Source organism: Lutzomyia longipalpis, chromosome 3 (genome assembly GCF_024334085.1).
Source record: "Lutzomyia longipalpis isolate SR_M1_2022 chromosome 3, ASM2433408v1".
NCBI lineage: Eukaryota > Metazoa > Arthropoda > Insecta > Diptera > Psychodidae > Lutzomyia > Lutzomyia longipalpis.
The window spans coordinates 16,529,176-16,553,681 of record NC_074709.1 but is presented as its reverse complement, the minus strand read 5'-3'; the positions used below and the strand labels follow the sequence as shown (position 1 = coordinate 16,553,681).

At 30.7% G+C, this 24,506-nt stretch overlaps 3 protein-coding genes and 1 long non-coding RNA gene across 7 annotated transcripts in view; 1 reads left to right on the top strand and 3 right to left on the bottom strand.

Moving 5' to 3' along the window:
- Window positions 1-24,506, bottom strand: part of LOC129793397 (cAMP-dependent protein kinase type II regulatory subunit) — a 109,858-nt gene that overhangs the window by 78,066 nt on the left and 7,286 nt on the right. The gene's annotated exons all lie outside the window — the stretch shown is intronic.
- Window positions 1,554-9,361, top strand: LOC129793443 (uncharacterized). Of its 2 annotated transcripts, none has more exons than XR_008750914.1 (2): window positions 1,554-2,878; window positions 5,384-9,361. It is a non-coding gene; the product is annotated as an uncharacterized LOC129793443 (long non-coding RNA). The 2 variants fall into 2 exon arrangements; XR_008750913.1 differs by having other exon boundaries at window positions 5,365-9,361.
- Window positions 10,510-24,506, bottom strand: part of LOC129793390 (POU domain protein CF1A) — a 299,560-nt gene continuing 285,563 nt past the window's right edge. The window contains exon 2 of one of the 2 annotated variants that reach the window (XR_008750906.1): window positions 10,510-10,563. The gene's annotated coding sequence lies outside the window, so the exon portion shown is untranslated. The remainder of the gene's footprint in view (window positions 10,564-24,506) is intronic. The other variant, XR_008750905.1, reaches the window with a different exon arrangement.
- On the bottom strand, window positions 12,358-24,167 carry LOC129791526 (uncharacterized). The gene is made up of 2 exons (XM_055829685.1): window positions 22,717-24,167; window positions 12,358-20,925 (listed from the first exon to the last, which is right to left on the bottom strand). The coding sequence occupies exons 1-2, from the start codon at window positions 22,789-22,791 to the stop codon at window positions 12,358-12,360; spliced, it is 8,643 nt and encodes a 2,880-aa protein (XP_055685660.1). The 5' UTR covers window positions 22,792-24,167.

Genomic DNA, 24,506 nt, shown 5'->3' with positions numbered 1-24,506 from the left:
AAGCTGGGGAAATACAGCGTATTCTTCAGAGAAAAGTTGGTGAGTTTCCTTCTTCAATTTATTTCAATTTTTAATGCTGTTTTCAATGAAAGGGCAAATACATATGTGGAAAATAAGGAGAGAGAAAAATTCGTAATATTCGTAATATTTGATATAATGAAATATTTTTTACGCTATATGCTCTATTTAAATCAATCTTGCACCGAAATCGTTCCCTAAAAAGGAAATTTATTCAAAACTAATTGAATAAAGAAGAAAATATGTAACCGCTGTTTCGCTAAGAATTCCGACAAAGAATCTTTATTGGCTACTACTCATCTTCTACATCATCTAATGCTAAAGTCTGAGTGCAAGGTTATTTTAAACCAAGTAAAGAATGAATGAATGAATGAATAATGGTTTATTATATCCAAGAGATACATGATTATCTATAATAGTTTTCCATTCAAAGTACAAAAAATCGTTTTTGAGATAATTTAAATCTCACGAATGATGAAAATAAGCTTTTTCAAGTTCCCATTTCAAAATAAACAATAAATGATTTACGAATCTTCAAGTTGATTTTACGGAATCATCTATTTATATTTTCTAAATAAAAATAATTTATTTTATCATAAAAATAGTGTAATTTAGTATGTCTTTTTGGATTGATCCCAAAACTTCAAATTTTGTCACGAAAATTTCACATTCGGCTATATGCTGTGGATCAACGAATACTTTTTCTTTTATCTGTAATTATTTCCAAGACATGGATACAGGTATTTCGTGAAAATTTAAAAATAAACTAAGAATTTCATCGTAATCACGGGACCGATGAAATTGAGCAGGAAATTAATACTTATAGTGTATGATGATTTGCATCTTTTACCAAACATCAAAGCAGCAGAGATATTTCTCTACGCGTAATATATTATTCATTTTACATAACTAACACATACAATAAATATATACATTTCGTGAAGTAAAGACACTCTATGTAGCAGAGACACAGTGTTGGAATGCGGTATAATGTTTTCATTTTGCCGGCTTCAACATGCTCCAAAACGAACTCTATATTATTTTTATTTGAGGTCATTGACCCATAGGTTATGTATACACTCTGTATTAGGGTTGAATGTGGGAAGAAAGTGTTCACAACTGACCACTTGTCTCCTTTTGTGTTGCACAACCTGAGCTTGACCTCAATGCATACAATTGGCGAGAAATTGCCTATCCAACATGCTTTATGCTACGTACTTATATATATAGAATATGTGATGATAATTTGATTTGATTTTTATTCTACAAAAATATTTATAAGAATAATTTATTTCAGGTAAAAATACTTAATTACAGTCGTGCTCTCGTGGTAGGACCGTCGTCAAAATGACTTCTCCGCGGTAAAACGGCTTCAGAATGAAGTATTTTGCCTTCGCAGTGGGACAATTAGTACTATTGGAAAGGTAGGATACTAATTGTCCCACTGCGAAGGCAAAATTCCTCATTCTGAAGCCGTTTTACCGCGGAGAAGTCATTTTGACGACGGTCCTACCACGAGAGCACGACTGTATATCATTGCATTGAAGACTTTTTTCTTTTTGTCCATTGCACTTTTCTCGCAAAGTAGATAACTAAGGGTGAAAATGAAAATACGATAAAATACACACAGGGGATAGTAAGAGATTAACCTTAATTAAAGGGGGTTTAAGGGGTGAACTTATCCTCTGCTATCGTCACACTTTATTTGCTTGCGTGTGCATGACGTGCCGCAAAAAAAGGGAATAAAAGAATTGGAGAGAGAAGTAGTGGAAAAGAGACAGACGAGGGACGTGAAACAACGTAGACGAAGAGTCCACAGAAAGAATAGTCTAATACAAGAAGTACATTGGCAGGATGATTCCTGAATTACGTATATTGTACTAGGTCTGCACCCTCACAGGGTGTTGCGCAATCTCACAAAATCTACCGCTGATTTTGCTGCTTTTCAGAAGTATGAGGTATCATTTAATGCTCAAATGATGACATGATAAATGCATTTGTGATGGGAGAAATTGCAAATGTGACGAAAGGTGAGGATTGTGTTTATGTAGAAGGAAATTTTTTTGAAATAAAAACTTTGTGGAAAATTGATGGAGTGTATAAAACCACCCTATATTTGGGAGCAATAGAGTGCGCGCGCATACTCTATCGACCGGCCGTCTAAAAGGGCGGAACTCCTTTTTCTCTGGTTGCAAGTCAGCCAGGATTTCAGTCGGTGCGAAATTTTCATGAAAAATCAGTCATTCCCATTAAGAATTCCGAGTTTAAAAGATTTTAAAAAATCTTCCAAGTGCACAGACATTTGGTATTTGTTGGTAAATGGGGTGTGGTGGCGGTGCGTGAAGTGGCAAAGTGTTAAAAAAGAAAAAATGATTGAGCCCCCTTGAGGTGTCCGACATACCCGGAAAGTGAGAAATACATGGATTGAATGGCTCCAAAAATGATCAAATTGTGTATTTTTTTCATTAGTAACACCGCAAAAACGTGCTTAATGACGTACACCCCATGGAAGCTTCATTTCCCTGTTTAGCCAATCTTTTCAGTCGTGATGTGGAATATAAAAGACGCAAAGACTAATTACATGGGTGTGTACATGGTAAATGGTGCTTGTGTGGCTCAAAGTCTGCTGTAAAGAAATGTTAAATTTAATTTTGATTAATTCTCCTAAAGCCAAAAAAACAACAAAATCTTTAATACCAAAAAGTGCGTGATTTTATTGAAAAAAGAAAAAGATATACTGTAAAAAGGAATTGGTAGAACATTCCAAAATTTTGGGGATGGTGGTTTGAGAAAGATCCCTCTAGAGGGTATGGGTGGAGTATCCGCACCGCAGCAACACACTTGCAAACTAATAATTCATGTATGATTCCAAGACATTGGTATAGAATTATTCATTTAACCTTCCAAAATATGTTCCCAATTTACCCTCATTGTGAATCTAATCTCCTTCTTTGAGAATCACCATTTCTTTCTTCCTTATACGTTTTATATACATAGAATATGTAGCGGAAGAGAAACAATATTCCCTTAAATATACATATATTTACGAAAATTCAAGCAGAATATTGGTGGAGTTTCCCAATATAGACTAACACATTATCAGTTAATTTTCTCATATTTTATAACAATTTGATGGAAATATTTGTACTATAATAGGGATGTGTACGTAGGAAGACTTGATCTTAAAAATCAGACAATACAGTATTCACAGAGTGATACATTCAAGATCTAAAGTTTTCTTATATTTAAAAATTATCATTTTTTCTGGAGTTCTCTCCCTTTTAAAATTTCATTTAAATAATAAATGATATTTTCTCAAATTAATTTAAAGCTAAAGAATTTTATATAATAAAAGGAAGTAAGTAGAATTTTGGGATACAACAACGTGAGGCATTTTTACAGAAAAAAAAAAGTGTATCTAGAAGCAGTTTTTCGCAAGGTTTTTACTCATACAAACCAGGATATGTCCTGAATGCTCTAACTATTCCACTCTGTTTGATCCTTAAAAAAATTTTGAGATGTTTTAATAAATCCGGGATAGATTTAGTTTTTAGAATGAGAGTTTGAGGGAGTGGCCGAATCAAATTTTGTGAAAACGTTATTTGATCTCTGAGTAAGACATTGTACCAACGAAAAAGTGGAATTTATTTGGTACTAATTCTTTCTGTATTTAAATGCGAACCTAAGAAAATCTAAATGGTATCTTATGCTTTATTGCTCAAAGTTGAGAGTAATAAGCAAAAAAAATCATAGACAATATTAGTCATATATAGTGAAGATTTTTATCCGCTACTTACTCAACCCAATCTCTTTCATTTGAACACGTTCCTTGAAGCTTTTCATATAAATATTCTTTCTTTCTCCATCTTTTACTTCACAGTATAATCCCCATTTGATTGCATATATATTTCCACCACCCACGCTTCTTTTATTTTCTCGCCACATGCTCAGACGGCAGGGCACTGAAAACGTGAGGCAGTGCGGTGTTTTTGCTCAAGTCTGCGGTGTTTTCTGTCTGTACGGCGGGGGTGTCAAAAAGGGGACTACATAGTGCTTTTGCTCTTTGTCGCACATTGCCTCGCACCGTGCATATACATATTTCATGGAAAACTTTCTGTGGGAGGAAATGATGGGTAATGGAAGAAGTGTCGATATAAGAGATGAAGAATATATATAAGGGGATGAAGTAACGTACATGTTACTTATGTATGAAAAAAAAGTTGAGTAAATTTTTCTAACAATAATGTTATACAGGCTGGGATTCAATGGGATGAAAAAAAATTAATTACACCCATTTTCCATGTCACGCGTAAGTTCCCTATACACTTCTTTTTCATCACGTTCTACATAATTTCCATTTCATGAGTTATCGATTTAATAACTTTACATCTTTCGGGATGTTATGATACAGATATGAATATAAAATGTAGGTATTTTTTTTTAAGAAAAGCGAGATTCGATGCTTTCAAGATAAAAAATTTAAAATGAAAATATGTTAATGCTCCCAGTTAGGATCAAATTTATAGCAACAACAAGAGGTATATTACTGTACGAAAATATCATTGTAATAATAGTAAATTTATTTTAAATAAGAATGAAAATGAGGGTATAAGAGAATGAGAGATTTATTTTTCTGAATTTTAATAATAGATTTCACGTCATTGGAAATTCATAGATTTATATACAAACGTTGAAAAAAGAAAAGGATAAAACTCGAGTGATCTTACGAGAGCAACTCTGGAGTGAAAAGATGCTGAAAAAGGAAGAGGGTGTAACAGCATCGTACAAGAAGCAATTTAAATGTAATTTTATTCCTTTGTTCACTTGCTTTCTTGTAACTTTCCTTTTTCGCGTTTTCTTCAATCATTTACTGGAAATATTATTTTTCAAGGGAAAATAACCATTTCTAATTTCATTTTTTACACCCTGCTGGTGAATATATTTAAACTCTGATTTACTTACATCATCTGTTTTCATCTTAGGGGGTGGGAAATTGTTATTTTTTTTATAGGTAAATAGAACAGGGAGCATAAAGTAAATTATGAGTTAAATCTCATTCAGGGATTTTTAGACTTACCCGAAAGTATAGATTTCTTTGAATTTTTTAGAAGTGTGAAGGTCTTTTCATAATTAAATTATAGCTCTTTCTTTTGACCTGTTTGATCTCTCCACCGACATAAAAATAGAATCGAAATTATTGGAAAAGAATCATGAATTGGGATGAAAATTATAGAAAAGGTCTTTATAGATTTCACTATTGGTACCCTAATCATTACAGTCTTTGGAAAATTCTAAACAAATCAATTTTCCAAATTCTTCAAAGGAAATGCTTTAAAAAATTTACAGTTTTTTTTTAATTATAAAGAAAAATGATAAAATGATTGAAGACATTAATGTGGGAAAAAGAAACTAATATGGCGAATATAAAAGTAAAAGAAAGTGTATTTATCAAAGCGTGATTGAGACTGCTATAAGTCAAATATTATCAATATCCTTGTGATGTTAATCCGGTGGAAGAGTAAAGATAAGAATTCATCCTCGTCGTCATCGTCGAGTAGCTCCAAGAAGAAACGCAATAAAAGTCGAGATGGAAGTACAGGAGGAGGAGGAAGTAGCAGCGGTACCACCGGGGGAGGAGGTAAAATTTTTTAAAGACCCTACATATTTTTTCATGTCACGAAATATATTAAAATTTTCATACCTTCTCATTTTGCGCATTTATTTTTCTTTTTGATTAAAACATTTTTTTTTTTTTCAAAAAAAAATTTAGTTTTTTACCCAACAAAAACCCTTCATAAAGCTTTTGCATTGAGATTTTTAATTTATCAAAAAAGTAATTAAATGGAAACATCAAAGCCCTGTGAGGCATGCGTTTTATGCATTTTAAGGGAAAATAATGTACAAGCAGGGGCGTGGTTTTTCGGTAAATCTTTCCTGAATTTTCCAATTGTGAAAAATTGGAAATCTGGAAGATTCTTATGTTGACCGTTCAATGAGTTTACAATGTGAATAAAAGCGATTTCTTTTATGGAAATTTTTCTGTAAAAAATCTTAAAGATTTTTCATGGAAAATTCCGAAAATATTTTGATAACACTAAGATGTTGGACTGTTATGAATTAAAATGAAAATAGTGCATATTCTGTGACCTATTTCACTCATTGTGAAATAAGTGTCCTGCATATAAATACCATAGAAAATGTGTTTATTGCCGTGAAATGTAAACTGTATGCAAATTTGCATAGACAATCATATTTTGCAATACATTTCATACTGTCCATTCATACTAAAACAAGAGTTTAATTGGTATATCATAATTTCTATGTTACAAGAAATTTTATCATAAAATCCTTTATCTGTGCCGGTTTTATTTTTTATTAAACGAAAGATGATTAAAGAAAATCATAAATCTTAGAGAAGCTTTATTTTCTTCATTATCTACATCCACGTGCATGATATTAAATTTCGCGCGTTGTATTTCGTGCATCTTAATTAAATCCCATGAGATACTATAATCAAAAACAAAACCACCCAATAAGACAAACATTTATGTGGGGAGATAATAGAAGCAATAAATCAATTAATTGTCTCACAACAATTGTCTGTTGGGTACTAATTATATACAATAGGGTGGTAAATGCGTGCTATCTACATTACTGGAGGTGACAGATATTGCTAAATACATTCTCAAATTTAACCTATATATATATATATAGCAATTATTGTCATTTTAAAATCATCATCCGTGTTTCCTTCTTGTAATTAACTTGAAGATATTTAACGAATTTCTTCACTTCTAGCTTAATAGTTAAGCAATAAATTATAACTATACTTTTATATGACAAAATGTAGCAAAATTGATAAAAGAAACATTTAGGGAAATAATATTTGTACCCTGTTGCTCTTAACTCCTACACAATACTGAAATGAAAACTTTGTCCTATCTAATTACATTAGCAATTTACGTCTTTTCTTGCTCATACCGGAGTACATAAACCACCACACACCGGTGCGGTAGAGGGAATGTGATTTTGTGCTTTCAAAACTTTTCCTGGGGCTTCTTAGAAAACTTAGGTACTGTGTCTTCCACAGAATACTTCCATTTCTCCCGAGATTAGTGGATGAGCAACACCACACAACGGCGGAAACACGTAGGATTCACAAGACATATGAGATATATGCAAAATAATTTGCTTTACAATAAATCCTGTACTTACTTCATCTTCACTTGGCAATTTACAAAAATATACATACATATAATATTCTCTAACCTATATTCCAACTTTGTCGGAGAGTTGGTTTTGTATTCAACACAAAAAGCAATAATTCATTTACTTGCATGAATCGAATTCTATAGGACAACTTTATTAAAAATTCAAAAAAAAAACGGAAATCTGTGTTCTCTAAGATAGTTTCGATCAATGATTTCTAGAGGTTCTAGAAAAATTAATATTTGAATGAAATTTAAACACTCTTGATTATTATTAGAGTTTTTTAATGACCAAAAATCGCAAAAAAAATCTTTTTAATTTTCCTTGAAATGGCAGTGTTCTTGTTCTTAGAACATGCCTTTCTGCTCCACAATTAATTTAGGTACTCAACTATTTTTGCTTGAATAGAGCATCAAAGGGTTTCTTGTACACATAATTTCCATGTTTTGGGGTGAAATGTTGTGGTTCATGCGGTAAGAATTTTGACCACTTTGAGATGCCACTTCAGGTGGAAGGTAATTAATGTGATGCATCCAATAAATTATTCCAATTAATTTGCTTTTCCTACCTACTTAAAGTCCTTTGTTTTCCTTTCTAACCCTGTTTCACAAAATAATCAAAGGCACATTTTCCTCTTCAATGGGCGTCAGTGTTTCATTTTCTTGCTTTCAATTTCGGATGATTCTTAGTAGGAGAAAGAAACTAAAAGAATATTCAGAGTGTACACATACAAATACATATATAGGTACCTAGCTTCAATAAATAAAAGAAGAATCTTCAGGTTGAGCATCACGAAAGGTGAATAAAAATACCTTGAAAAGCTTTAGAAGTTAAAAAGAAAAGCTCACCATAGGGTTCTTTGTCGTTTCCCCATCAACTTTCACCAACCAATGATATCCATCTGCACACTCGAAATGAGACAATTGAAATGCCACAATGAGGAATGAGATTCCCGGTTTATGGCGTAAAAGAGGAAGAAGTGTTGGATGACGTTGGAGAGTACAAACAAAGTTTTCCATTGCTTCATTACTTACGGCTCAATAAACACTAAGGAAATTAAAATCGATCCTTCTTCTCTCTCAGGAAATTCTGATGAATGAGAGAATACGAACGAGAAGCGATTTTAGGTGGTAGAAAGATAAACAATCTCAATGGAAATGAGCTTTTTTTCTTTTCCATAGGAAGACTTACATAGTTTTCGCTATATATGTAGTACATATCTTCTTTTCTCAAACTTTTTACAATTGTTTTATTTGTCTTGAAAGTTTTTTTTTTTTTTTTTGAGAGAGAATTTGGCCACATTTTCACATTTGGCTGTTGGTGGTATAACGATTCTTTTTGGTATTATCAAGAACAAATCTTTAGCACTACTTTGTGGGAGTTCTATCAACTTAGAACTTCTTCATTGACTAATACTTTCCTCTATCTCAAAGAAGAATAAATCTTTTTTTAAACACCTTTAAAAGATTCAATTAAAATAATCAAAAAGGACTTTATTCATATTGTTGTCACACAGTGTAATGAAATTCCATAAGTTAACATTACTTAAATATATACCTACATAAATATGTACATAAAGTAATACTGTGTTTGTGTAAAATAATGTCCCAAAATAGATGAAAACGGTAGTTTTAGTTAACGAGAAAGTAAGTAAAAGGGAAACTTTAGAATGTTAATTTTCCTTTTGAGCGTACCGCATATTCAAAATAATGACACAATAAAGGGTATAAAATGGTGGATGTTATATATAGAGATGAGTGGTGAATGTAGGACGTGGGGTTTGTTAATATAATTCCGTCAAATATTTATGGCTTTGCGAAAATATTGTGTGCGTATCCTCAATACAATTGTGTTCCGCAGTAAGGTTAAGATTTTTTTTTCTATTGAAAGTGTACTTAAAGGACGTTACGTAAAATGGGAGAAGACTTAAATCTAAACTATTTTTTGGAACAATTTAGAAAACTTTGTTAATCTAGGTTTTATGGTTCTGAAAAAAAAACCCATGATTTTTCCCGATTTTTTAATCAAAATTGAATGTTCAATTTTGATAATTTGCATAATGTCCTTTTTCAAGAAACAAAAAATATATATTTTTAAATTATCTATTACATTAATAAATAACAAAAATTAAAAAGGAAAATTGAGAGAAAAATATTTCATCAACAACAATCAGTGATCTAGACCGGATCACTACTGTAAAGGAACATACCCAAACAGAAATTGTGCGACATCGAATTTTGTTAACATCCCAGGTGGATTGTTGTATATTTAATATACATACCTCCCCACTTGCTCCCTTTGCTTTTATACTCCGTCCTTTAAGTTACCACTTTGCCATCGCTTCGTCACCCACCCCGTGTTTTGCACTGTTAATGGGTCCATTGAGCAAGTTGAAGATGTTTCACTATAGATAATCGTTCCGATGCTATCACATACAATTAAAATTTTCCACCAAATACCAATCAGAGGAGCAATCTTTGTCTTCCCAGCATCTTCTTCCTGCTATTTGTGTTTGCCTCTCTTGTATGTAAAATAACGTCGCATCCCCATGGGTGAGATACCGCGTGCGAGAAAAGAGGTTTAATGCTCTAGGACGCATGAGTGGTTCATTTTATCATTTGCCTCTGTTCATGTGCATGGTTTATGTACACTACCCGTCAAAAGTTTCCGGGCAAGCAAAAATGGGGTATTTTTGAAGGCAAATTTTAAGTGGCTATATCTTCGGCTGTGATTAACCGATTTTCAAAAATTTACCAGTTTTGGAAAGGTACATTTCTCACCTTTCCAAACCTGGTAAATTTTTGAAAATCGGTCAACCCGTTATTTCTTGGCAGCCATTTTGGTAAACCTAGGCAAAAGTATTTTTCTCATAATTTTACAAATTTTCACTTTGACCTTTTGCATCTCGGCCGCTAGTGCACCGATTTTAATAAATAGATAGTCGTTAAAAAGGTAATTTAATTCCCTTTCCAAATCTGGTAAATTTTTGAAAATCGGTCAAGCGGTTCGGTCGTGGCAGCCATTTTAGTGAACCATAGTGAAAAACTACACTTTTGTCTATATCTCAGCTTGTGGTTGACCGATTTGAACAAACTCGGATTCAAATGGTAGCTAATCATGTCCCCTAACTTTTAAAAAAAATTTCATCTCGATCCGTCACGTGGTTCTTTTTTAATGTTTTTGTACATAGTGAAAATCCCATTAGAATGTGTATAGGTTTGGAGTACCTATATACATATATATGTACATACTATATAGTGAAAATGTAAAAAGTTTCCCGACAAGCAGTGGTATCAACGCAGAGTACTAAGTTTGTGTTGTGCTTCAATTTTCTTTCTCAACTTTTAACAGTCATCTGCATATTTCTTTGACTGACAGGCAAACTATATACCTACTTGTAAGATTGAAGGGTGAAAATGTGAGGGACATTAAACTAAAAAAAAGTTCAACTTGGTTACTTCTTTTAAACTTTTTTAAATGCAATTAATATAATATTCTCTCACAGCAAGTTCTTACAACTACTGCACCATCTTCTTTGGCAAATAACGACACACTCATGGAGAAATATAATGAGGATTTAATGGGATTTCTGATTAAAGTTTTCGCTGAATTTTATTCATTTTTCATTTGAGAAAATTGTTTTAATAAGTTTTATTAATCCAATGAAAGAAAATAAAGATTTTTTTTGGACATAACAAAAATCATTTATGCGCTGATCTATCCACTAATCAGTGCAATATTTGTAAAATTAAAATGAGTAAATTACAGTTAAAGATACATACATTATACCTATAAAAAATTATGGATATTATGGAAAATCCTTTTGCAAACACAAAAATTTAAATCGCAATCTAAAGCTCATTATCCATTAAATATGAAAAGATTTACTTGTACGCAGTTATGATCCACTCTTAAGCTCTCTCCCGCCCTTATATATATGTATATGCATTTTTTGCGCCATATTTTCTACCTCGTATTTTCAAAGCCAAAAGCTGTGTTTTATATTTTTAGCTGTGTGGCTCTGTACATTGTTCAATTTGATGGAAAATTAATTTTTCCGGAAAAAAAAACGAATTGAGAAATGAGAGACTTTTTTTCATAAAATTTTTAAGTGAAAAATTTCATTTACTCCAATTAATACTCCCATGGGTATTTGTGTTTACCAACTGACTACCAACGGACACATGAAGCGTTAAAAATGCAATTTACTTGCAGTGTTTTCCTCTCATTCAAGTATCAAAAGTTGCAGCCGGAAAAGCAAATTTTACTTCAAACACTATTCGTAATTAAAAATTGTGCTTTCATTTCTCTTTGGGTTTAGTTTTATAAAAAAATCTTTTGTTCTTGTTATTAATTTTTATACATAGTATTTTTCACATTTTATTTTTCAATTTGTCGCTGTACATAAAATATATAGAAGAGTGTGGTAGGGTTAGTCATGTAGAATGAAGAGTTTGAGACAGAAAATTTCCCATTAAATTAAGAAATTTGAATTTAAATATCGTTTTTTTTTCTTGTTTTGAATTCCTTTTTTTTAAATAAAGTCAATCATAACGCGTCCAGTTATAAGAGTTGGTATACCACAACGTGGAAGGGTCAGTCTATGCGTTGTAATTAGTTTCTTTTGTGAGTGGTATTGAAAGTTGCAGAGTTGAGTTTTTGCGTGAAATTTAGTACAATTCGAAATGATAAGGTGATGAACATAAATGGCTGCCAAAATTAATAGATTATTATTAGTTTTAAATAAACATAAAATTTTATTATGCTTTCAATATTACAAATAAAATGGTTCGACAAAAAATTAAAATTTTAAATTTACATACATATATTTTTTATATAAGTTATTTTTTGTTAGATTTTTTTTAACAAATGGAACAGATCGAGCACGGCACAATTTCGCATGATTTAATAAAAAAAAAAATGGCTTTATAATGTATTTCAATTCCAACCAAAAATAGTTGATTGAAATAGTTGAAATAAAGTAAAGCATTTAAATATTGTAATTCATTCTCTTCTTTCGACAGAATTATATTTTTAAAGACAAAAAATATAAACTGAACTTGAAAGGAATGGCGCGAACAACGAATAGTGCCCTTTTCGATCTGTTCCATTCATTTTTTTTTTAAATACTTAGCATACAATATACAGGCTTATGGTCAGAAAAGTAACTTTCATAAATTCCTGTGAACCCATTATTATCACTTCAGACTGATTTGCAACTTGAGAGTACAAATTCTCAAATGAATTCTTAAACTTTGCAAATGGAGTTTGAGGTGATTTATATCCAGTAATTATTGACAAATTATTATTGATTTCAATTAAGAATAGGGTGACACTGAAAACTTTTTCTCTATCTGAGTAAAGTTGTTCAGATTTGATTTTAATTTCAATTTCACAATCATTCTTTACATAACAGATTAGTCCTCCAATTTTTTGGATTTCATTATCACATCTATAGAGAATTTTATAATTTTCCAAAATTGGTACATCAGTATCTTTTATAGTTTTTGTCTCAGAAAGTACAATTATATCAAAGTTTTTGTACCAAACATCACATTGTACATCATTAAAATGTTTGTTTAGAGATACAATATTTTGATAACAAATTTTAAACTTATCTTTATTTTCACATAGAATCTTTTGCATGGGAATTACGAGTAATTTTTCATTTTTCAATCTTTTCATTTCTCTCTGTACTGGGTGATCTTCACCTTGGGCCTTTGGTACTTTAAATTTGCCAATTATAAACAAACCTAATAGTGAAACAACTCTGCTAAATGCAACATAAATTAGATTAATATTTAGCAGCTCTCCTTTTGTAAAATCAATACAAATTGAATTATATGTCTGCCCTTGACTTTTATGTATAGTTACAGCTTCACCTGGTATTAGTGGCAATTGTTTTCTAGCAATTATTACAGTTTTTGATTTTTCTGAAAAATCAAATGTGATTACTTGTTTTTCAATTGGAACAAGATTGTTTGGAAGATTATTCTTTGTGAGGTAGCTCTGAAAGCGAGCTTGACATTTTAATTTTCTTCCTACTCTATCTTCAGGAAATTCTAGCCAAACAGTGTGAACTGAATTATCGGTTGGATTAAAAGTTATATGTCGAAGAGTTCCAGTTGCACCATTAACTAGTCCATCTTCAACATCTATATTATTAATAACCATATACTTTATACCGACTTTCAATTTCAATTCATACATACATCCACCAGTTTTTTCTGGGTCTTGAATTGCAACTTTGGCTAGTATGTCTTCTTTAGCCTTTTTATCTGTGGTATTTGATTCTAATACTTTATCTTTAGCTACTGATAAGTGAGGGTCACCAGGGAAATTTTCAATTTTATTATTATTGTAGCTTCGGACATGTTTTCGATAATAAAATAGCCTTATAGCTTCTAAGGGTACTTTATCATCATTTTCAACTTGTCTTGATTGAATTAGTTTTATGTCGTCTTCTGTCATTGTACCATTTGCCAAATTATTTAGTGCTACAGTAAATGACAAATCATCTTTTTGACGCATAATTTCTGTCAATTCATAATACTTAAATTCTTCCCATAGTACATTTCTTTCTTCGTAATCAACAAATTCAGCATCTGTATGCAATAGATTTTTCTCAAAAACGTATTTATCCTTTACAGGTTTCAATTGTTTCAAATCTCCTACAAATATGACAGATTTTCCGCCATAACTTTCATTAATGCCACATATTTGTCTCATTCTATTATCCATTTTAGAATTTATATTTGAACCTACCATAGATATCTCATCTACAATTAGTACTTTTACATCTTTCAATTTTGATCGAATTGTATTGGCTGCATCAGGCGACAAAGAGTCTGTGCATTTTGTATTATTAATTGCAAAGGCAGTATGTATTGTCATACCATTGATCAAAAATGCTGCTTTTCCTGAAGGGGCAGTTAGAAGTACTTTTATAGATTCAGGGTTACTACCTGGCAAATTGTCATAGTACTGTGTTATTAGTTGATATAGGCAATTGATCACTTTGGATTTTCCAACACCAGCTGAACCGGAGAGGAAAATCCTTAGTGGTAAATTACCATTTCTTATACATTGATAAATATACATTACTATTTCACGTTGTTTAACATTTAGTTGTTGCAAATTTTTACAAATATCTTCTTTTTGAATTCTTTCTGGGCATACATATTGAAATGCCTTTTTATTGCTAGTGGTACCACCTTTTTCATCGGGAAACATATCAATTTCTTGATCAGAATCCACAGGATTATCTCTTTCTGGGACATGATCATCATCATTTTCATTTTCTCTATCTCTTATAATTTGTGTCAATACACCATCATCGTTAAAGTAACAAAATTTCTTTCTTACAGCATTTATGCTCTGTCTATTGCTCATATACTTAATTCTACAGTCACAATCTTCAATTTCTTCTTTTTCATTTCGCCATGGTAAAAATAGCAAAACTTGTTCTCGATAATAATTATTGGGATCTTGAAATTCTTTATATCCCTTGTACATTACAATTTTTGATTTTTTTCTCATACCGTACTCTGTAACATCATCATCATCATTTTCTTCATCATCTGTTTTCTTTTTCATATAATAGTCTGCTGCATATTCCATGAGTGTTACATTTTCCAACTCATTATCTCGTTTACTATATTTATCAAAAATACTTTCAGCAAATATATTTTTAGAATTTTTATCCAATTTTTTAAGTTGTGCATTAGGTTTCAAAATTCGGACCCGTTCATTAATTGGTCTAGTATTGATTACAATATTTGATCTACTGCATCTTGACATAGGCATACATAGGCATGACATAGCAGCTTCTTGTGCAGACATAAATTTACAATTACATATACCATTACACATTTTGCACATTTTTTCTCTCAATGTTACATTTCCTTGCTTTTTAGTATCATCATTAATTTCTTTCAACATTTTTGATACTCCTGCTTCAGCTTTTGATACATAATCAGCAACATATTTAGCTAGAGCAAAAATTTCTACAACAAATTGTATATCCATATTTGATTCTATACACATTATTAGGCTTTCATTATAAGCATTAATATTTACTTCTTTACTTGAACGTTTAAGAAACATACGTGACCGTTTAATATTAGATCTCAAAGCCATTATATATTCTTCTCTAGTCATTTTAAGTTTTTTCAAAATGTCTGGGAAACTCATTTCTTCATGTTTATGTGAAAAATATGCAGTTAGATTTGCAATTTTTTGATAATTTTCTTTCATCTTTTCAGTTTTTTCTTCTTTTGGTATTGGCAAAAGTATTTCAGTTTTATCAAGTGGTGGTATTGGATAATTAAATCTACATTTATCTTTCTTCTTTTTATAGCACGTACTACAATGTATGTGCATTTGTCTTCTAATATATGGCAAATCTTTGGGGTCTTTATATTCGCAAGTAATTATTTGATCAATTATTTTAATTGCTTCATCAAAAGAATTAGGATTACTTTCATCAATTTGTGGGAAATCATTTAGCCACAACAAAATATGTTGATGGGCACTTCCTCGCATTTGAAATTCTGTTCTTACAAAGTAATCAACTACATAATGTTTACCAAAGGGACCTATTCTATTCTTTGCTCTTGTTGGGTTAATTTGCAGCATTTTTATAATATTTTTACATTTTTCATCAAAATATCGTGCGCAAGTTACGGGATCATCACGAACTAGACGTGTTTTCATGTCTTCACTCAAGAACATACTTTCTTCAAGAGATAGATCCATTCCTTGGAGTCTAGCAAGTTCTTGAATGAGTTCTGGACAACGCGTTTCTGATATGGTTAGTGTCAAAAACAATGTAGGTTTCCCTAGTTGTTTTATCATTTGGAGAAGGAGATTCTTTTTCCATGCCCAATAAGCAGGTGTAAGATTAATAGTTTTTAGGAAATTATAACCATCATCATGTTCTCTAAGTTTATCCAAATATCCATCAGTAAGTGCATCATTTGCTGTCATATTTTCGACATTCTTACTTTTTCTCAAACATACATTTACTGCGCTAAAAATGGATCTTTGCATTTTTTCATTAGCTGAATAAAGTACTTTAGTTGGATCTGCGCATCTTCTATCTCTATTTCTACATTCAGCTTTAATGCGGTTTGAATATGAAATACTTTGATTTTCTATCTTGTGACCTCCATAAATTTTTATAAATGACAATTCTTCCAAATTTTTTTCTGTACGTGAATAAACAGGACGTTTGTTCATGCCAGGGGCCATCATTTGAATTTGAGCTTGTTTTATTTCAATATCGGTCAAATTAAGAATCATTATATCTTCATCTATTAGATCAAATTCATCTGGTACTTCTTCAGGATTTTCATGTTTTACTGGTATATTATTTTCTGGTACTTTAATTGTTTTAATAATATCTTTGAATTCAGTTTTTGTTTCAATTTTCAAATCAATAGGAAACATTGTTATAGTTTTTGAATTAAGCATATTATACAAGTGTTTTCTCATTTCTTTTACATTGTATGACATATGGCTAGGATTTAGATTATGGAGTAGGGTTACAGAATTAGCTATTGCATGTACACCGCATGATAAACTATCATTTTGTTGAAAAGTCTTTTCAAACTTAAGTTCTATTTGATCATTTTCAATTGATTCTGGATATATAGTTTTCAAAAACGCTATGGAATCTTGATCAAGTCTTTGTAAAAATAGGGAATCATATACATATATTATGCCATTTTCGTGTAGGGTTGTAACATAATGACCAATCTCATTTTCGTATGTTGGTTTCAAAAATAGTATTTGAACATTTCTAAAATCTTTAGGGAATTTTTGTATATATTCTTGTTGTTGTTTAAGAGATTCAGCATCTATAAACAAAATGTCTTGCATTACATTATTTTTAAATTGATCATTTGCTTGATTCCAAAAATCATATATATGCTTATCTGTAAGATAACAATTTTCTAGTATTTTTTCTCTGTCATCTTCAGTATTTTTATTTTTAGGTTGTGTTTTAATTTGTGAATTAGTCATTAAAATATCTTTCATAAGTACATCATTTTGTTTTTCTAAATTGACAGGGAACACTGTGATTTTTTGAGAACAGAGCATATTGTACAAATGATTTCTCATTTCTTTTACATTGTATGACATATGGCTTGGATTAAGATCATAGAGAAGGGTTACAGAATTAGCTATTGCATGTACTCCACATGATAAGCTATCGTTTTGTTGAAATGTTTTCTCAAATTTAATTTGCAATTTTCCATCTATAAGAGATTCTGGGTATATATCAGTAAGAAAATTAATACAATCTTGATCGATTTTTTGCAAATGTAGAGAGTCGTATACATGTATAGTGCCATTTTCATGTAAAGTTGTTACATAATGTCCTATGCCATTTGGATTATTTGGCTTCAAAAACAGTATTTGTACGTTTTTACAATCTTTTGGAAATTTCTTTACATAAGTTCTTTGTTGCCGTTGCAATTCTCCTGCATTTATATAAAGGAGATCTTGCATTACATTTGTAGGGAATTGTTTATTCGCTAATTGCCAAAATTTTAATATATTTGTATCTTTAAGAATAGTTTCTTCCAAAATATTTTTCAAGTCATTTTCATTTTGTTCTACAGTTGGATTATTATTTAATTCGTTTGACATTTGTGTTAAATCAATTGTCTTTTTAATTACATTTTCATTTTCTATTTTTTGTGTTTCAACATTATATACATCAATAATTTTTTGTGTCATTTTATCATATACATCATCCATTTTTTGTGTCTCGAGATCATATACATTTAATATCTTTTGTGTTTCTTTATCATATATGTCTACTTCATCATCTTTGGGGTCTACAATAAAATTAATTTCATCAACATTTTCATTAACATTTACATATTTTTCATCTAGTGTAATGTTTTTTTCTTTGTACAAAGGTGTTGTTACCAAATATTTCATAGCTCTTATAATATATGGTGGTCTAACTGTTTGAAACATGTAGTGATTTTTGTATTTTAAATGCCTTAGTAGTTTTACCTGAACAGTTTGCATATTATCAAATGTTCGAGGCAAAACTTGTAGCATTTCATTGACTTCTACAGGAATATGTACAGTACTTCCTTTCAAACTTTTTTGCGCATTCAAAAGATAATGTTTCAATTCGCGAATTGTCATAAAAGGGATAATCGGTGAACACATTCTTTCTTCAAGTTCGTTCAATTCTAACAGACATTCTGGAATTTCAGGAAACTTAAGACCATTTTTAGTTGCCAACGTGGGCAGTTTGTTTTTGTTAAGCGAATTATAGCATGTTGTACAACAGTAATCAGATATTTTACTTATTTCCTCCAAATAATTCTTATCGTGATATTTACACTTTTCAATGTTCAAAAGTTGAACTGAATGTTTAAAAAATAGTCCTTCACAAGATGCACAAACATAATTTGGAACCTTTTTTCGAGTTACATTGAAAAATTCTAATATTGTTTTACTTTTGTCTTTAATTTGAATTATTTTGTGTTTCATGTATTTACTTAACCTTTTCTTTAAGGGCTTTTTAATCATTCTTTCAAGAGATTTTGTTTTATTCTTTCTAAATTGCATAATTAGTTTTTCATATATTTCTTTGTTTTTAGGGGGATTACCAGTTCCATTATTTTTATCTTTATCCTTTATTTCTTGAATTCTTTTATATTTTTCTTTCAATCTTTTTGTATTAATATTTCGTCTGTAAAAAGTAATCAAACGTTTATCTTTAATTGATTTGAAATCTTCAAATATATTTGTTTTCTTGTTCATAGATTTTTCATATCTCAATATTTTTAGAATATTCCTAATTTTAGCTCGTTTACGTTCCAGCCTAAGTCTTATTTTTCTTGCTAGATTTTCTTTAGCCCTTTTTTTAGGATCCATTCTTTCTTTTTTATGTCTGTTTTTACGTTTTAAATTTTCAATATCTCTTTTATTTTTAACAGATCTTTCAATTCTATGTCTTTCTTTCCTTTTTTTATTATTTTTTTCCTTTTTCTTTGTGTCCAACTCTTCTATTCTACGTCTTTTAGTTCGTTTATAGTTATCTTCTTCTTTCTTAACTGGGTCTGTTCTTTCAATTTTGTGTCTAATCTTTCTCTTAATATTATCTTCTTCTTTTTTATAAGAGTCTGTTCGTTCAATTTTATGTCTTTCTTTTCTTTTTATATTATTTTTTTCCTTTTTCTTCGGATCTAACTCTTCTATTTTACGTCTCTTAGTTCGTTTATGATTGTCTTCTTCTTTCTTAACTGGGTCTGTTCGTGTAATTTTATGTCTTTCTTTTCTTTTCATATTATTTTTCTCCTTTTTCTTTGTATCCAACTCTTCTATTTTAAGTCTTTTTATTCGTTTCTTATTATCTTCTTCTTTCTTAACTGGGTCTGTTCGTTCAATTTTGTGTCTTATCTTTCTCTTAATATTATCTTCTTCTTTTTTATTAGAGTCTGTTCTTTCAATTTTATGTCTAGTTTTCATATAATCTTTATTTTTTTCTCTTTTCTTTTTAAGCATATATTTACTTTGTGAAGGTTCTGTGTAACTTATAGACTTAGTTAAATTAAGTGTTTTAGAATTTGTGTATGTGAGATTGATTTTATTTTGATTTGAATTTTTATTTGAAAGGATGGTGTCAAACTGTTCACCTTTTTCACCATCCTTTTGAATATCGTTTGATGATATTTCAAAAGGAGTGATTGTGAACAATTTTTCACCATTGTAATTTTCGCTGCCGTGGAAGAAATTATATTTCAAAATATTGTATATATGATTAATATGACTATATCCACAAAGAACTGCTCTACCTTTTTCATATACGATTTGACCAAATTCACCTCTTGAATGACTATCGTAAATATAAAAATAATCATCTTGTTTAAGTATTGCTACACTTAAATTAGAGCATGTAATTACACCATATGCGAAATGATCAAAAAAGTATTTCAGTGAATACTCAAAAGTTTTATATTCTAATTTTCCATAAAATTCTCCTTGCAATTCTTCATAACATGATGTTATACAATTTAGGGTAATTTTCTTTCCAAATACACAAATGTTTCTGTCTTCTTTGTCTACAATATCTTCAGCATTCAGTAAACCTTCTTTCGTTTTATTAATATTTATATTATAAAGTTTATCTCCTTCAAATAAAATTTCATTTATAAGATTTTCATTCCAATTTTCTATTTTGTATAAATGTGATGCAATTATTGCTATTATGGCATTTGCCGTACATTGTTTATTATTTGATATGGGACCAAAAAGTGTTAAATTATCTTGATAGTAAGATCCTCTTATTATTATAGTCGGTTTTACAATACCTAAATTTTCAAAGTATTTTTTATTTTTAAATACAGATACTTTTTTCTTTTTGAATCCACCTCCATACAATTTTAGAGGTTTCTTCATATATGTTCGTATTAAATTTTTTAAATATGTTTTTGAATGTGTGTTTTTATTTTTTAAATGTGCTTTTGTATGTGTGCGTTTAAATTTGTTTCTATATTTTAATTTGTGTGTGTGTTTGATTTTTTTGATATTTTTGATTTTTTGGTTTATGATCCCACAAGGGGAACTTCCCGACCACGAGACGATCGGGAAGTCTTCAGTTTTTAGGGCGCAACACAAATAATATGCTACTCCTAAAATCCTGGCACCACTCCAATAATTTTCGCCCTGAAAATGAAAGAAAAATGCTATATTTTGGTTGCTATATTAGTTTTAGTAAGAAAAAAACGTAAGAAAAAAACGTTTTTAAAATTATTTCAGCGGTCTTTCATAGATCAATAGACACAAAGACCTTAAGATAAAAAAAAGTATTGGGGTAAAAAAAGGATGAAAACGGTAATATTTTATAAAGAAAAATGTCCTGGTAAGCTGACCAAGCTTACGAGAGCTGTGTTGCTTTCATTGTACCAATTTTGTGAGAGCAAACTAGAACGCTAATTAATTTAAATTAAATATACGCACAAAGTCGGCAAAAGTTGAAAAGTCATAACCTAAGAAATGTTTAGAAGGCCATTCCTGGAGAACGGATCCATATATTTTCATAATTTTTTATTGTTTGAAAGGTATTAAAGTCAGCTATAACATATCAAAAAACGAAAAAAATATTATGTCGCCGTTTTCGAAAATTTTGTTTTTGATTTTAGCGCCTCTTGCGGTCATTTCCCGAAGTTGCAATGTCTGACAAATTTGTAGGGTTACACGAAACCTTTCATTTTCGCTTGAGTTGTTTTCGAGATATTCATCGAAAACTTATCGAAAATTTTGTTTTTAATTTTTGTCCCCCTAGCGGTTATTTTTGAAACTTTCGATGTTCTAGAGAGTTGTAGGGTTTGTTGAGAGCTTTCATTTGAGCCCGGGTTGATGAAAATCGGTCAAGCCGTTTTCGAGTTATGGTCGATTTTCGATGAAAAATTGTGGCGGCCATATTGACTAAACGGCTCTACCGATTTTCGAAAATGAGGTATCGTTGGAAAGGTCTTGATGGCCCCTACAACATATAAAAATTTCAGATTTTTAGCTATTACAGGGGCTGAGATATAGGCAAAACAAAATTTGGGGGTTATTCAAAATGGCGGTCGCGGGGGTGGGGAAGTGGATTTGACCTCATAATCGGATGTCTTCCAGTCGACTTTTAAACTTTGCCGTTTACCGCAAATCTCTATCTATTACCGTTCTCTTGCAATTTAGCATTAGGTTCCGGTCAGAAAAACAATTTTGGCGCATGCGTTTTTTTTTTTGGAATGTGGGGACCCTAATTCGTGTTCATACCAAGTTTGAGCCCAATCTAACGACTTTCTGTTTTGCTCGGTACAAGAAAGATGTGTCTGAAAGAAACACAGCTAATAAAATAATAAACAGATTAAGTGATTATAACATAAACATTTTTCTCAAGTTTATTAAAAAAGGAAAACTGTCAAAAAATGGGTTAAGTGATGTGTATGAATTATAATTTTTCAAAATTATAAACACGCACTGAGGTAACCGAAAGAATTAAATTCATTTGTATAAATTAGCCAGGACATTGATTAATGGATACTGATTTATTAAAAGCTCATTGGTTTGTGTCTTTGATTATCCATGATTGACAGAGTTTTTAAAGAAGAAAAAGAAGAATAAAAAGGAACCGAATTTTCTTTGAGAAATATGCTCTTTTTATCTGATTTTAAAAGAGTTTTCACTTTAAACACAATGAGGAAAGGCAGGAAAATCATTTAAAGAATTTTGGATAAATTTCATTAAATTAATTTCGAGAAATTTGACAACTTCAAGCTGCCCTAATTTCAAGATATTTTGAGCTTTTCTTTACTTTTTATGCATAAATATTATGAAATAATTAATTCATTCACATTAAATTGTAATTTCGCATCAATAAACCATTTAATCAATACATAAATTAGCTCAAAAAGCTATTTTATGGAAAACTAGCTTTATTGTGGAATGCAGTATAAAGGGATTTACCTTTTTTGGTGAGCGAAAATTTCCTTTAAATTCCGGCCCTCCTTGTCCACATTTCTCCTTCCGTCCACCCTCCATACCACAGCACTTAGTGTTTCTTAACTTTCACTTCTTTTTTTTTTCAATTTAAATAATTTTTCACGTGATTTTTTGTGATTTTCTTCTTCACTTTTTCTTCTGCACGTTTTCTTCTGCACTTTTTTTTGTTTTGCTCTGAATGTCAACTCATCGATCACTTCGATCTTAGAAAGAGATTTAAAATATTTTATCCGTTGAAAGTTCGAATTCATAAAAATAAACCGTAACGTGAGAAAAAAAACGAAAAAAAGACATTAAAAAATACATTCCTTTATGTGATTTTACTACAAATTGGAATATATAATTAATTTTGTGTAAAATAACAGAAGTTTTTGTGAAATTCATTAATTTAAAGTATAAAAATTGTCATATTTCTGGCTCTATAACACCTACAGAAATTTCTTGAATAGTTTTGGAAAGATCTTGAAACAGGCTATAATTTGGGATATATTAAGATACTTTTCAAGGTCACCTCTAGAACACAAAATGGCGACTTTTTGTTTTACAAAAACCGTTTTTGGCATTTTTCGTCATCAAGAAATGGTTCTAGAGGTTTCTGATGTTCTAGCGAGTTGTAGAGAATTGCAAAACCTTTAATTTGATACCAAGTTGAGCAAAATCGGACAAGCCGTTCAAGAGATATAGTTCTTAGAACTTTTCAAATTCAAGAAATTTTCAAATGGCTATATCTTCTAAACGGCGACATAGATTTTCTTCATTTTCGGACTGATGAAAGATATTGACTCAGGCTACAACATATCAAAATTTAAAGAAAATCGATAATCGGGATTAGAAGATATTGCCCCTTAAATTTAGGCAATTTTTGTTTTTGATTTTAGCGCCTCTTGCGGTCATTTTTGGAACTTGGAATGTTCTAAACAGTTGTAGGGCTTTTTGAAACCTTTCATTTGATACCAAGATGATCAAAATCGGTCAAGCCGTTTTCGAGTTATATCGAAAAAACACTTTTTGCTTTAGGCCGCCATATTTGCTAAACGGCTTGACCGATTGTCAAGTATGAATTATCGATGAAAATGTCTCACTGAGCTCTAAAACATACTAAAATTTCAGATCTCTAGCTATAAGGGATGTGGTTGACGGTAGTTCAAAATGGCGGATGGCGGCCATCTTGGATTTTGAAAATACGAAAAAATGAAATTTTACACCCATATTTCTATAGAAAACTTCAAACCGGAAGTCTCTATCTCATGTCGTTTAAAAGTTATAAGGCAAAGTTTGGACCACCGGCCGGAAGGCCGGCAGGCCGGCCGGCAGGCCGGCCGGATCAAAAATTTTCCACCACCATTTTCGTAATGTGGGATGTCTAAAACGTGCTTATACCAAGTTTGAGCCCGATCTGAGGTGGTCGGTTTTTCCGACGATTACAATACTTGGTATGCCACGATTGTGGTATACCAACTAATTAGGAAAAAATACTATAATATTTTAAATCAATTTCAAAATGATTTTACATTTTAGGTTATGTTTAAGATTATACGATTTTTTTCGAACATACAGAAAAAGATACCTATAAAATAAAGTTTCATTTCTTGGAGTTGAATATTCTCGAGAAGAAAAGATCAAAAATTATTAAAAAGTTTTCTTCTCTATTTCGTCCATCAAAGAAGTACAACAATTTACAAGTTACTCTAGTTTTATATAAGTTTATTATCTTTATCTATCTTCTCCTCAACTCTACTTGTTGAGAGGTTCCC

Excerpts from the sequence above, each read along its gene's own strand:
- LOC129791526 (XM_055829685.1), bottom strand. The coding sequence starts at position 22,791 with ATGGAGGGTGGACGGAAGGAGAAATGTGGACAAGGAGGGCCGGAATTT. Across the intron at positions 20,926-22,716 it reads ATTTTCGCTCACCAAAAAAG|GGCGAAAATTATTGGAGTGG; the intron begins GTAAATCCCTTT and ends TTTCATTTTCAG.